Source organism: Passer montanus, unplaced genomic scaffold, assembly GCF_014805655.1.
Source record: "Passer montanus isolate IOZ18808 unplaced genomic scaffold, ASM1480565v1 scaffold53, whole genome shotgun sequence".
NCBI classification, from domain to species: domain Eukaryota; kingdom Metazoa; phylum Chordata; class Aves; order Passeriformes; family Passeridae; genus Passer; species Passer montanus.
Window position 1 is genome coordinate 4,434,733 of NW_024370263.1, and position 13,538 is coordinate 4,448,270.

Genomic DNA, 13,538 nt, shown 5'->3' on the forward strand with positions numbered 1-13,538 from the left:
TGCAGCCTGTGCTGCTCGTGGGGGTGGATGGTGAAGCTCCCAGCCTCAGCTCTGCATTCCCAGGAGCAGAATTCCTGTTTGCTCTCATTCCTCACTCCCTGCTATGCCTCTTTGTACAAATAAAACGCTCAGTAAACAACCCAGGCTCTTATTTCTTCATGGCTGTGCTGTTTGTTATTAACTGGGCTGGAAAGGGGTGAGGTTCTCCTGATTCCCACCTCATGGCTCCTACCTTGTTTTTAGTGGGATGGCAGGGAGAGGATGGCAGTGCTGGGGGAATGTTTCCATGGATGTTTGTCAGCAAGGAGCCATTTAACAGCACGACAGAAGCACATCCTGCAATGGTTGTGCAGTTTCCAGCAGCTCAGCTGTGAATCAAACCTCAGCCAAAGCAGTGTAAGAAGGGTTTCCAAATAAACAAAATCATGAATTGCTGATGTAAAAAGCCTTGAAATGGGGTCAAAAGCACCAAAAAAAAGCACATAGTCTTGCTTTTAGGAGCTAACAGCATCAACCTAAAGAACTTTTAAAGCTGGTTATAGTTTTAGAAGCTACAGGTGTTTGTAACTCTGAGCTTCTCTTTCCTACCTCAGCCCCAGGCTGCCTCAGAGAGAGAGACTGGACTCTGTTGTTACACAAGAGTCTTGGCTTTTAATATTAAGCACACTGAGAACCCTCTGCTCCTCTCTTACAAGAAGATGCAGAGAAATTAATAGGGATTCCTGCTTTTCACTGCCCTAACTTCTGTGTTGTACTGATTCCCCCTTCTCAACACAGGGAGACTCAAAATGTGGCTGAAAAAGTCCAAAGGTGGTTCTGGGAATTACGTGTCTGATTCACGCTAAGCCAGAACTACCTTGGAGAATTTCATAGATTATAATGTCACTTTAATGTACAAAAAACCAGATAATTAGTAAAAAAAAACCCAAAAACCTCCAAATACAGTGTGAGAAAAAATACCTGTGTGTGGTGTAATGTGCAGTACCTTTGGTTTTTCTTCCAGCACAGAGAGCATGACCATCTTGCATTGAAAGGGTTAAGCCAGGCTTTAAGAGAAGCAGCACCTGGCTGAGGGAAGCAGGGCCTTCTAGTTTTAGCTGGAATGATACAAATGTCAAAGAAAGCAAAAAAAAAAAAAAAAAAAAAAAACCCCAAAAACTAATCCAATTTATTTTACAGTCCCAAACTAAGAAGCAGGAGCATAACAAAACTTCAGCTGAAAGTGCTCAATGTTCTTTAGTTTAAATATAAAACCAGAACAAGTCAGCTTGAAAAATGCTATTTTTACCCCTCTTGTAACCTTTGAAAAGCTTAGCAGAAGACAGGCAATGCCAGGCAGGCAGTTTGTAAAGGCAACAGCACTCTTTATTCCCACTGGAGGAATGCCTACGGCTCCATCTCCTACCTCCCACCCTGCCAGGAGCTCAACATGAGGCCTCTTCCCTTTTCCCAGCTGTGACAGTCACAGGAATCCCCTTTGCAAAGACAGAAATCCCAACCCAGCCCACTGCCCCTGTGCAGGACAGTCCCCACTCCAGCAGCACCCAGGAAGCTGTTTTCAGGGATGCAAGTTGTGCCAGGGAACAAAACCAGTGTGGAGAGGCCAGTCCTAGTGTACACTGAAGGAATTGTAATCATTTCCTATGTAAAACAATGGATTATTGGTTTAAAATAGGGTTCCAAGTGCCCCACTGGTTATGATCAAGTCCATTTTATAGTGATTTTACATTGGTTAATTAAGAGTTGGTCACCCAGAAGTGCCCTGAGGAACAGGAGCAGCGTTAGGAGCAAGCTCAGAGCAGCTGTACCAAAGGTTCCTCCAGCCCTGGCAGGCAGAGCAGAGGGATATTGCTCACACTGAACAACTGTAAGGCTTTCCTGTGGCTGTTCATCGTGTACCTGTGGAGTGCACTTGTGAGTCACAGTGTGAGTACTGTAAACACCGAGAGGAGTGCAGATAAAAGAGCTACAAAGATCCTGTATGGCCAAAAACCTGAGGAAAGCTGGTTAAAACAGACCTAGGAATCGTTACAAGACCAGTTTGATGAGTGTAGGCCTAGTGGTTTGGTTTAAAATCAATAAAAATATTCAGGTAAAAAAATAGATGTATTCACATGAAGGACAAGCGCTGGGGTTCAAAAAGCAACACACGTTTCCCTTGCAGAATTAAAACTCCTCTTCCAATAAGGACACATGAAAATCTCCCCTGAATTCTTTTCCTGGCTGCATTTAGCACCCACACTCAGCCATGCACACCAAGAGATCCCAAAGAAGCACCTGTATTTACGCCTTAATTTCTTGCTGCCCACTGAGCAGGGGAACGAGCTGGTCTGGAATCACTGCAGAAACTGCTGCTGTACTGGACAGATGGTCCCATTTCAGCATCTAAAATGTTACTGGCTATTTATTTTGTCCTTTTTTCAGAAAGCACTAGTTTAATCTGGAGCTTGGATGAGCTGTTCAAGTATAAAATTATCCCTCTTAAGCCAAAAATCTCAATAACTAGAGGAGAGATAACCATATCTAAACAAAACTAACAGAAAACATCTGTCAGCATGAAGAACTACTGTGTGTGTATAGGCAGGGAGATGCTCTCCCATGAAACAGCTGGAAAAACAGGCAATGGCTTTGAATTATTAAGAAATAATGAAGCAGATGAGTATTTCTTTGGTAAGTAATGAAGTTTCCCTCCTGAACTCCTCATAAATCAGACTTTCAAGCTTTACTGCAATCCTACATCCTGGTGCAAAGCAAAATTTCCATCTGCTCTTCAATAAATAAGTTTAGATAAAAACATTTCCTTCAAAGCTAAGACTGTGTGGCTGGGGAGCCAAATGTGGAGTCCTGTGATCTACAACTCCCCCAAACAAAAATAAATCAGGGTTTTGCAGCTGATGCCAACTTAGAAGGCAGTAAAACATTTCCTTAAGCAATCCAGGAGTGGTCTTCAGGCTGACAGCTCTGACAATCTCCAGTTTTACACAGATTTGGTCATCCCTGCTTCAGGAGGTCACTTAGGAGCTATTTTTCCACAAGAGAGAGCTGTAAAACTTGCTGAAGCTCTGCATCCTCCTTTTCCCGACGCTGCTTCTCCTGCTCCTCCTGCTCCCGCACGGACAATTCCATGGCAAGCTGCAAGTCCTTCTCAAAGCTGGAGGCTTCACTGGTGCTGCTGCTGTGGGAGTTCCCTGATCTTGTCAGAAAGCTCTCCTGCAGTGCCCTGATGGAAAAGAACAATTCTGAGATGTAAAAGAGACAGAGCCTGTCTCATATTCTTTGCAACGATCCTTCCTGGCATTGATCCTTCCTGGCAACTGTTTTAGACTCACAAACCTGAAAATCTCTCCCAGAGGGAAGAAAACAGTTTGAGTTCCAACACTTGTAAAATTCTCCGTGTCAAACAGGGATTCCTTTGAATCTTTCATAGATGCCAACAGTTATATTTTCAATGGGCCTCTAAAAGCATCCTCACCTGGTTTAAGGGATTTTTTCATGTATAGAAGAACCCAGAAGATTCAGTTCTTGGTTTCTTTGCACTTAACTGCAGACAGACTCCACAGACACCAGAGCCCATTTTTAAGTGTTCATTAAATCTGTGTTTTTAAGGATTACATAAGGATTTTGAAAAGAAAGAAGAGCTGCCTTGAAGTGTGCAGCCTCTAATAACCAAACATTCAACACAGAAGGACCAAATCCAGAGTTTTAAGAGCAGAAGAGAAGGACTGGGTTTGTATTTTGTATGAAGAATTTGTTGTGTGCACAGAGTGGCCCCACAGCTGGAAAGAACTACACAACATAAACCAGGGAGGGCCAGTTTGGAAGTCTTGTTTCTTGGAAAAATTGGAAGAAGCACAAGAAAAAAACTCAAGTTTGCATTTGCTATTCATACACACAAAAAAGAAAATTGTCAAATTGCTTCATGCTACTGCTGGGGGTATTTTTGCTCTGTCACTGCATGGTTTGATGTGAAAACAGGTACTTACTTCTGATACTGCATGTTGAAGTCTGGAGAATATGCAACTGCTCCATTGGAAAGCACCTCCAATTCCTAGAGATGGCCAAAGAGACAATTCCACAGCAGTTATCAGATCTGCAGAGTAACTCACTGAAAGCTACCTTTAAACCACCCTTATTTCTTCTTTGAAATACATTATTTTTATCTTCTAAAGTCTTAGAAAAACTGGTCCCATACTGCTTTCCTTCAGCTCTTGCTGCACAGTCCATGCCCAAGCTGCCATGTACAGAGCCCAGCACTTACTTTATTTGCACCAGATTCCAACAAGCTCTGCTGGATGGCAAACTGCATGATCTCATTGTCCTCATCCTGCACGTGGATGTTCCTGCCATCATCCTGGATGTGGTAGGATTTGGGGATCTCAAACACCGACTGGTCAACCTCAAAATTAGCACCTACAGAAGCCAAATGAAGTTAAAAACACAGTGTGCCCTGTTTGTAACAAGTTGTAACTGAAAAGATTCTGATGAATGTTTTTGCAGTAACACCTTGCAGCTCCCCCTGTTCCATTCCCTGCACTTCAGCTTCTCTCTCCTCTGTGCATTCCAGGGACAGGGATGTAAAAAGGTGGGATCCCTTACCTGCATCACTCTGTGCACCTCCAGGAGAGGTTCTCTCAGCTGTCCTGCAGCTGTTGACATTTTCAAAAGTAATTCGGGCATTCAGCACGTGAAACAAGGGAATTTCTGTAAGAGAACAAGACTTCTGTCAAAATGAGAACTCCTATTTGCTTCTACAACAGTTTCTTATAATGTCAAAGCACAGAGGAAGTCACCACACCAAGAAGGAGGCTTTAGTTATTCTCCATCTCTCTTTAAATCGCTTATTTTAAAATAAGATTTGCCAAATTTAAGGCACTGAAACTAAGCAGAAAGGGGCTGACAACAGCTCATTGTCACAGGAATTATATTGTCTTTAAAATTATATTTCTGAATTGCTTCCAGATTTACAAAACAACATTTTAGGTAGCAGTGAGACAACTACAAAGCCAATGTGTTTTTTTGTAAATAATACATTGACAAACCAAAGGGGAAAAAATGGACAAGATGTTACAAGAAAAATTGCTAAATATTACCGATTTTGACAGGAAATCCTGGTGGAAATTCCAGAGTGATGAAATCCCTAAGTCTGGCAAAATGAGCACTGGTTCTGGCCATCAGGTCAATGATTGGAGTGACTTGTTCCATAAGAGACAACGGGAACTCTTCACTCATCCACAAGGTTGCTTTAAATCTTAAAGACAAAGTAGGATAAGAACATCCTAAATTCAGTTTAGGAACAGACGCAAAGCAAAACAGGCAGCTGGGCAGTGACAGGAGGTTACTAACAAGTTACAGCACCAATCCAAATGTTTGCTTTGACTCAGTGGAATTAAAAATAGATTATAGCTGAATACTTCAAATCTCTCTTCTAATTAATTGTGAAAACAGGAGGAAAAACTACAGTGGATATTTGTAAAAATGATTTCCAGGGATTAGATAACTGGGAAGAGACAAACTAGAAATAGTTAAAATGGTATTTCTCACTTCTGTGTTCTAACAGTGACTTCCTTTGGTCTTCCTATGTCTCTGCCTTTCAAATCAAATTCTGGGTTGAAGTATTCCTCCAGAGTAATAGCAGTGGGATTGTTGGTTGTAGCATACTCTGTAGTCCTAGATATATTCTAGAAGGAAAGAGAGGGAAGAAAACAACCCAAAAGGAATAAACAGCGGTTACAACAAGAAACTTTTAATTTACCCTTTGTGAAGTAACTCCTTCCCTATTTCAGACACAGTGACACACAGCCATAAGCACCAGCTGTTATTAGACTGAGGCTTTATTCTGTTTTACTGAGGTTAATATTCTCCAGATTTTTAGAGACAGGAAAAATCTACTTAGATATTTTAAGGCTGAAAACCAACTAGAAATACACACATGAGCCACAGCATTTCCAGACTCCAAATCCTTTACTAAACTCAAAACTTGGATGGAGAATTTGAACCCAAAATCTCTAAATCCCTGTAAATGTGCAATGCCATCCTGACAGAGAGCCAGCAAATCCATTACCCACTTTCTTTCACAGCTCAGAAGCAAGGGAGCTTCTAAAGCCAGGTGGAATCATGGAATGGTTTGGGTTGGAAGGGATCTCAAAGTTCACCTATTTCCAGCCAAACAAAAACATCCTCAGGGCAAATGAAAACCTCATAATCAAAAGTGCTGCCAAACTAAGGAAACAAGAGGTGACTCCACACACCAGGAATTCCTGCTGGCACAGTGACCTGTGCTGACATCAGGCACTCACCTGAGCACCACATTCATGCTCCACTGTCCCCAGGAATGATTCCAGAGGGTTCCTATCAGCTTCAGGTAACAGGAGGGAAAACAAAAACAGCAATTAGTATTAATTAGCAGTAAAACTGGCACTCAGGCCAGGCTTCCCACCCAAAGGGAAGTTGTTCAGATCTCCAGTGAGCTTCAGGCAAGCCCAGGACCTACAGCTGATGGTCCCAAACAGGTACAACACAGAACAGAGCACAGATTTTCAGTGGTTTCTATGATTTGCAGACACCTTTATGAATCCCAGTGCCTCAGTGGCCCCAGGGTAGGAGAATTTCCATATAAAGTAACTGGCTGGTCACCCTTTACTTTAGTTCAAATACCAGAAGAAATTAGTAGACCAAAACAAAAATTCCAAGCAAACAAAGTCTCTGTGAAACTTATACCCATAGCCAAAGTGAAGTAAGGGCAGGAATACATTCCAGAGCAGAAAAGTGCAGCCTTTTAAAACTGTCAGCAAACTTTCAACAGGTTTGAAGGGTTTTTCTTTCCTCTAAATACAGCTGGGATAAAACCAGGTTCATTTGTAGGTTAAGAGTGAAATAATGAGCTGCCTCAGACACAGAACAGGTCAAAGAAAAGCAGGGTAAAGTCAGAAAGAAGAGAATTTCCTTGTTTGTCTGCCCAGTTCTTCAGACACAGAGGTGGTGTCAGACAGCCAAATTTATTCCCAATTTTCCTATGGGGAAGATACCTTTATATCTCTTCTTCTCCTCTTCTGTTAAATGTTCTGTTCTGATCCGTGTGAGGTGTCAGACAGCCAAATGGGTGTATTTATTCCCAATTTTCCTATGGGGAAGATACCTTTATATCTCTTCTTCTCCTCTTCTGTTAAATGTTCTGTTCTGATCCGTGTGACCACGTTCACATTGTTTGCCATGTAGACCTTACAAAAAATACAGGGACAAAAACCAAGCAGCATCACAGGTTAAAAAAAGAGTTCCCCAGTAAAACAACATGTACACAAAACTAACTGAACCAACCTCAACAACAGACAGGAATTTCCAAGAGATTTTAAGAGGGAATGGAAAAGGAAAGTCAGGGAACACTATTTCTAATCAGAGATTAGTTATAAGACCTCAGAAATTATATTTAGTGACAGTTTGGGAACAGTAATGAACTCTCTGTCCAGCTGAACAGCCCTGCAGTCTTATCAGGAAAAACCTTCAGATAAATGTAAAAGCTACTCAGCACTCACTCTTCTGGTGAATGAAATTACAAAATGTAATTTATTGCACCAATGCTCAAACCTGGAGTAAACACAGAATCAGGGAAATGAAATCTTGTGATTCTGAACCTAAATTCCTACCACAGTAAGGCTGCAAAACCACCTTGAAAAATATTTCACTGAGGTGAAACAGAGGTCAAAAGCAGTGTCAGGAGGAGCCATTCTGAGCAGCTGTGACTCAGGTGCAGGGCAGAGCCCAGCTCATGAATTCATGGTGCCACTCATGGCTGCCTCAAGTGCTGTTATTATCAACAGGTTCCTCCACTTTCACCCACTGAAACAATGGCAGTGTTCAAGTGTGAGTTAAGTGCCAGCCTCTGGAAGGGAAGGACTGCAGGCAGCTCTGCTGAATCTTCTGTCCCTCCTCTCCCCTCCTTGACACCCCTGGTGACATTCCTGCACACAAGCTCCATCCCTCCCACAAGCCTGGAAGTTCCTCTCTCCAGCCCAATTCTGCTGGCAACACAATCAATGTCCCAGTAGGAATCTGAAGACCTGAAATAGTCAGGATATACAGAAAAAGCACAGCCAGACTTCAATTTGCTGCAAGATCTGTCAGAAAAACAGAACAGGCTTTACCTTGGCTTCATAACCATTGACACCTTCTGATTTTTCTGTCCTCCATACCCAGAATCCAGATGTGGTTCTGACAAAAAGGGAAAACCACAAGTGTCTGCACAGCTGCATTTCTATACAACCCCCCAGCTGGTTCCTCTAAATCTAATTTTAAACAACATTTGACAGCTTATTAATCCCAGATACCTGGATATATAGGTGTAGTCATGAAGAAAGACAAATGTGTGGCTGTTAAAAGACACACTGTGCATTTTTACTTAAAGTATTCATGTGAGAGTTGACCTATTTGTTACCAAATCCAAGTTCTTGTCCATCAGTTCCAGCACATGGATTTGAGTGAAATGCAAATCTGCAGTGAGCAACTGACTCAATCTTAGAGGCCTTTTCCAACCTTAATGATTCTATCCCAGTTATGTGATAAACTGGAAGTTTTTCTGCCAATGATTTCTTTCATCTGGGAACTTTTTGCCAAGCAAAAGTGGCAATTTGACCAACCCAAATTTCTTTATCTAGCGATTTATGAAGCTTAAATTAATTTCAGACCTAGCCCTAAAAGTTTTAATTATCAAAGCTTTTGCAAGTGTGTCATTAAAGCTTTTTTCAGACATAACATCAAAATGTTTTTTTTTTGCTAGGAGAAACTCTGTGTCTTACCTTTCAAAAGCAATGTTTTTGGTATCAAGGCACGTGCTGATGATTGGGGATGTAAGGCGCCTCTCCACATCTTTCCTCTTGGGTGTCATCGACCCCAAAGTCAAACGTTTCATGTGCTGGGAGATCTCAAACCTCTCTGTTGTGACAAACTTGTCATCGTGGTTGATCTCAATGAGCTCTGCCCAGCCACCAGTGTCTGGTGGAAGAAAAGGAACATTTCAAATTAAAAAACTCAGCAAGTGTTCCAGGGTGAAAAGCTGGGGGTATATGGTGGATCAAACCCAGATGTTTCTGCACTCAGCTGGGATCAAACTTGGAGATGGAACTAAAATTATTTTTTATATGTAGGGCAGCAGAAAAGGATGGAAACTATAAAATACTGACATTTTAGCCCATCACCAAATTTGTACCTCAGCTTTACTCCAAGCAAAGAAGTTAAACCATCATAAAACAGTATCTCTATGAGACACAAACATAAGCATAAAACTTTCATAAAACACAAGAGGCCTTTTTTGTGTAAAATCAGGATTTCTCACTGTGCTCACACAGTATCTGGGGTCAGTGGTGCAGAGAGGTGAACTCTTTACCTTCTCCCTTGAAGATGACAGTCCTCCTGCCCCTCTCCCAGCTCATGTTCTCAAAGCCCAGCAGGGTGATGTCCACGCGCAGCTTGGCCCGGCTCTTCCAGATGCGGCACACGTCGCTGGGGCACACCCTGGACACCAGGGGCACTGGGGGAAAGGGGAGGAATGGAAAGGGAAAATGGGCAACAGGTGCAGCACACAGGAAATGAACTCAAGCACAGGGATTGCCCACTCCTGGGAATGTCATTCCAGAGGAGGTGAGACACTGATCCTCTTCAGCTTTAAGAACAACCAGCTTAGGGCAAAACTGGCCTAATTTAAAGATGAATATGAAAAGGAAGAAGATATTTGTTCAGACTGAAGGGTGTGACATGGCATAAACCCCATGCCTGGTAGTCTAATAGTTTGATATTTGAAATATTTAATCAGCTGTGAGGCCTAGTGTTCATTCCTTTCAGGGAAGAGCAGGTATTTCCCAAACAACCGGTGCATCCACAGATGACACATGATCAGATGGGCAGGGACAGGTAAAAAAAAACCAAGAAAAGTCTTCAGCAATTGCAACAACAGCTAAATTCTCCACTGCCAAAAACCAACCAATCAACCACACAGGAAACAAAGGATAATTGTGCAACAAAAGCACAAGAGGTCATTTTGAGATGGAGGACAGGAGGATTCCGGGGAGCGGGTATTTCCTGCCTCTGTTGTGGGACATTTGTAACTCATTTTTACAGCTTGGAATTGGTAACAAGGAGCAAGATTCTTACCCCAGCTAGTGAACTCCCATTTCATTTCCACATAAAAGTCAGGAGTCTGCAGAAGGAAAACATCTGATGAATACCTCATGAAATAGTTCGACATTCAGTGCAGCATTTCCTGTGAACATTTTAGATAACGGAAAGGAAGAAAAAAAAAAAGGAGAGCAGAACTGGAGAAATTATTAGCCAATGCTAAAACTGAAATTGAAAGTAGCAACAACAGGCACTGCCCTGCCCTGCCCCTGCTGCTTTCTGGGGAGCTGCTCTTCCTTGTTTTACTGGAGGGGCAGTAATGCCCTCAAGATTCAGCCTCCAATGTTGGACTACATGACAAAGGATTAAATAAAGTCAAAGAAAAGCCTCCTACAGAATATGCAGGTTGGAACAAAACACAATTGCCCAGCTGACTGCAATAGTTCACTCAGCTGAACTACTTGAATGAGAATTCAAGCAGTGATTTCAGCCTGGACTGAGAGTTTACACTTCTACAAATCATTACCTCGTTAATTTTCTGCAGTAACTCAGGAACTCCTCCGAGGGTCATGGAGGTCTGCTGGTAGTCCCGATGCTGCAGGATCAGCTGGACCATCTCTGGATCCCCTGTGCTGACAGCCTCGTGCAGAACTGAAAGCAACCCAGCCACAGCCAGGTGTCACTTTGCTTGCTGACCAAAACTCCCCATAAAAACACAGAACATCTGCTGCTGACAGGATGCCACCCCGGGCTGCTCCTTACCCGTCCATCCCTGCGCGTTCTCCTTGGTCACATCTGCCTTGTGCTGCAGCAGGACCTTGGCAGATTCGATGTAGCCCAAGGAAACAGCCAAGTGCAGCAAGGTCCGGCCCCGTGGGTCCCGCTGCTCAACATCCTGCCAGTGTCCAAGAGAGAGGAGCAGAGCTCGTCAGAGCCTGCACAAGCAGGGCTAATCCAGGAGTCAACACTCCTGCCATTCCCACGGATCCGCCCCCAAACTCTCCTGCGGGGCTGGCTCGCTCCCCCACGGGAATAAAAGGAGAAGCAGAACGGGGCCTTAGAAATGACACAAAATCTGTAGGACAGGAGTTCTTGCTGGTGCTTTTCATTTCTTGTTCTGTCATTATTTCCCCTCTGGCTCCCCCCAGGAGGCTCAGGAGGAGATGGGAGTTCTCATCCATGTGGATCACCCCACGGACAGCCTGAGACCCCGCAGAGGGCTTAAACTGTACAACAAAATGGGGGAAAAAAGGCAACAGGGCATACAACACAGCTTTTGGACAGCACTTTTGGAAAGGACAGAAGCAGATGGTGTTTCACAAAGCACACACAGCACAATGAGGAGTGAGGGCATTCTCTACAAGTCACTAAAATAAAATATAAAACTACACAGGCACAAATATCCAAAACATGCAAGCACAACATACTCATACCTTACACATTTTTCACTATTAGCTTAGAGATTTGAAACAGAAGAGCATCTATAACTAAAGGAAAAGGGGAAAGTCAATAGCAGAATGAGAAAGGAAGGTTATTATGCACGTTAACAGCATTATCTGACAGCTTCAAGTCAGAACATCTCACAGAGAGTGGGAAAGCTTCGCTTTAAAGCAACTTCACTTCTGGGGTGGAACATTAATTAATTTGCTTCCCCACCTCCTGCAGCACCAACACTGCAGCACCAAAGAGCTCCAAGGGTCCCTCCCCACTGTTTGCTGCTGCTCCCTGGTCCCCACATGCCCAACCCCATTTTCCAGCCCAGCTGCAGCTGGGAGTGCCTTTGATCCCTTCCCGCGTCCCTCCGCAGCAGGAAGCTCATCCCAAAGAGGCAGGGGGGAACAGATCTTTGGAATACTTAAAAAAAAAATAAAATAGAGGGTTTAAAAGCAGGTAAAGGAGGTAAGAGAGACAGTCCATCTCCACACGCTGCTGGTTCCCCCAGGGAGTGGAGGGAGGGAGCAGCATTCCACAGGTGGGAGCTGCTGGGTGATCCCTATTCAACCACAAACCCTCCCAGGTGGCAGAAATAAACACACAGGAGCAACGTGCCAGTGAGGTTAAAGACTTCTGTTAATGCATAAGGTGATGTAAATGAGATAAAAAGTGAGGCTGCATTCCAAAGGTTCTCCCAAACCAGGGCAGGAACATGCTCTAAGCAGGAATTAGTAAGTCAGGTGCACCGTTAGAGCTGCAGGTGACAGTCGGGAGGAGGCACAGCTGCTCTTGGGCTCACCTACTTGTGGTGTCAGGTATAATTAATTAATCAGCTCTGCTTATTAACTGTACCTCACTCTAGCTCCTGTCAGAGTTTTTCCACAGTGCTCAGCCAGAAGGATTTTTGCTGCTCGAGCTCTGCTGCAGCTTTCAGGCCATTTCCTTACGTCATCATGTCCCAGAGAGGGGACAGCTTTGTGTTTTCTACTCTCCAGCATGGAACAATGATCCTTTATTTTTTTTTTTTTTTACCAGAGATGCTGACAACATTCCAACCAATATAAAAGCTCTGCCCCCAATCTTGGGCAGCAACAAATCTATGAGAGCTGATGGGGCTCAGCAAGGTGAAGGCTGGGTTGATGTCCAGCAGCAGCAGCAGCCACCTTTGCTGCACATTGACTTCCCATTAAGATAAACACTATTTATTGCTTTAATAAATAAATTAACCCCCACCACAGCTGCTCTCCTTGAGCAACTCCTAACTGCCCCAAAGAGCTACTCTGAAGCTGGAATGCTCAGAGCACAGCTTTACAGATGGGAACCCAACGTTTAATATCTGACACAAAACTATATTCCTACACCTTCCAACACCACTCCCGCACCACAAATAAACAGGTAACGAAGTGCGGGGACCCCTCACGCCCAGCGGAGGCTCCTGGCAGTACCAGCAGGGCGCTTTTAGCGGCCCAGCAGCCCCCGGGCCCCCGTTACCTGGTGCCGCAGCTCCTCGTCCAGCCGCCTGTAGTCGTTATTCCACACCAGGACGTGCAGGGGGAAGGCGCTGCCGGCCCCGCCAGGCGAGCTCATCCCGGCACGCACCCGCGGAGGGGCAGCCAGGGCCCCTCACTCTCTGGGCGCCGCACACCCCAGCTTCCCCAAGCCCTGAGCCCTTCTGCTCGCCGCCGGCACCCACCCGGCCCAGGGGCGTGTGTGCGAGCCCGGGCCACAACCCGCTAGGAACCGTTCACCCCTCTCCGAGGGGAGCCCCATGCAAAACCCCACCGCGGGGGGGGTCTCCCCTGCTCCTGGCGCAGCCCCCGCTCCCGAGGGTCTCCTCCCGGAGCCCCCTCAGCGCCGCTGCCGGGGTCGCGCCGCGCTCGCCCCCTCACCGCCCCCGTCCCTCTTCCCCGTCCCTCCGGGGACGGCTGGCGCCAACCACACCGCGGCCGGAGCGGAGGGGGGGGGCTCCTCGCGGCGCCCCGCACTCCGCCGCCGACAAC

The 13,538-nt window shown here is 44.9% G+C and overlaps 1 protein-coding gene across 2 annotated transcripts; it reads right to left on the reverse strand.

The window, feature by feature from the left end:
* Window positions 1–1,151: 1,151 nt before the first annotated feature.
* ANKRD13A (ankyrin repeat domain 13A) lies at window positions 1,152–13,530 on the reverse strand. 2 transcript variants are annotated; one of them, XM_039724465.1, is made up of 16 exons: window positions 13,030–13,516; window positions 11,538–11,591; window positions 10,867–10,999; window positions 10,631–10,755; window positions 10,141–10,186; window positions 9,377–9,520; window positions 8,790–8,985; window positions 8,139–8,205; window positions 7,136–7,217; window positions 6,297–6,355; window positions 5,542–5,678; window positions 5,091–5,248; window positions 4,597–4,701; window positions 4,259–4,410; window positions 3,984–4,048; window positions 1,152–3,220 (listed from the first exon to the last, which is right to left on the reverse strand). In XM_039724465.1, exons 2-16 carry the CDS (start codon window positions 11,544–11,546, stop codon window positions 3,022–3,024), a joined length of 1,677 nt encoding a protein of 558 aa, XP_039580399.1. In that variant the 5' UTR covers window positions 11,547–11,591; window positions 13,030–13,516; the 3' UTR covers window positions 1,152–3,021. The 2 variants fall into 2 exon arrangements, with proteins under 2 accessions (XP_039580399.1, XP_039580398.1); XM_039724464.1 differs by lacking the exon at window positions 11,538–11,591 and having other exon boundaries at window positions 13,030–13,530.
* Window positions 13,531–13,538: the final 8 nt, after the last annotated feature.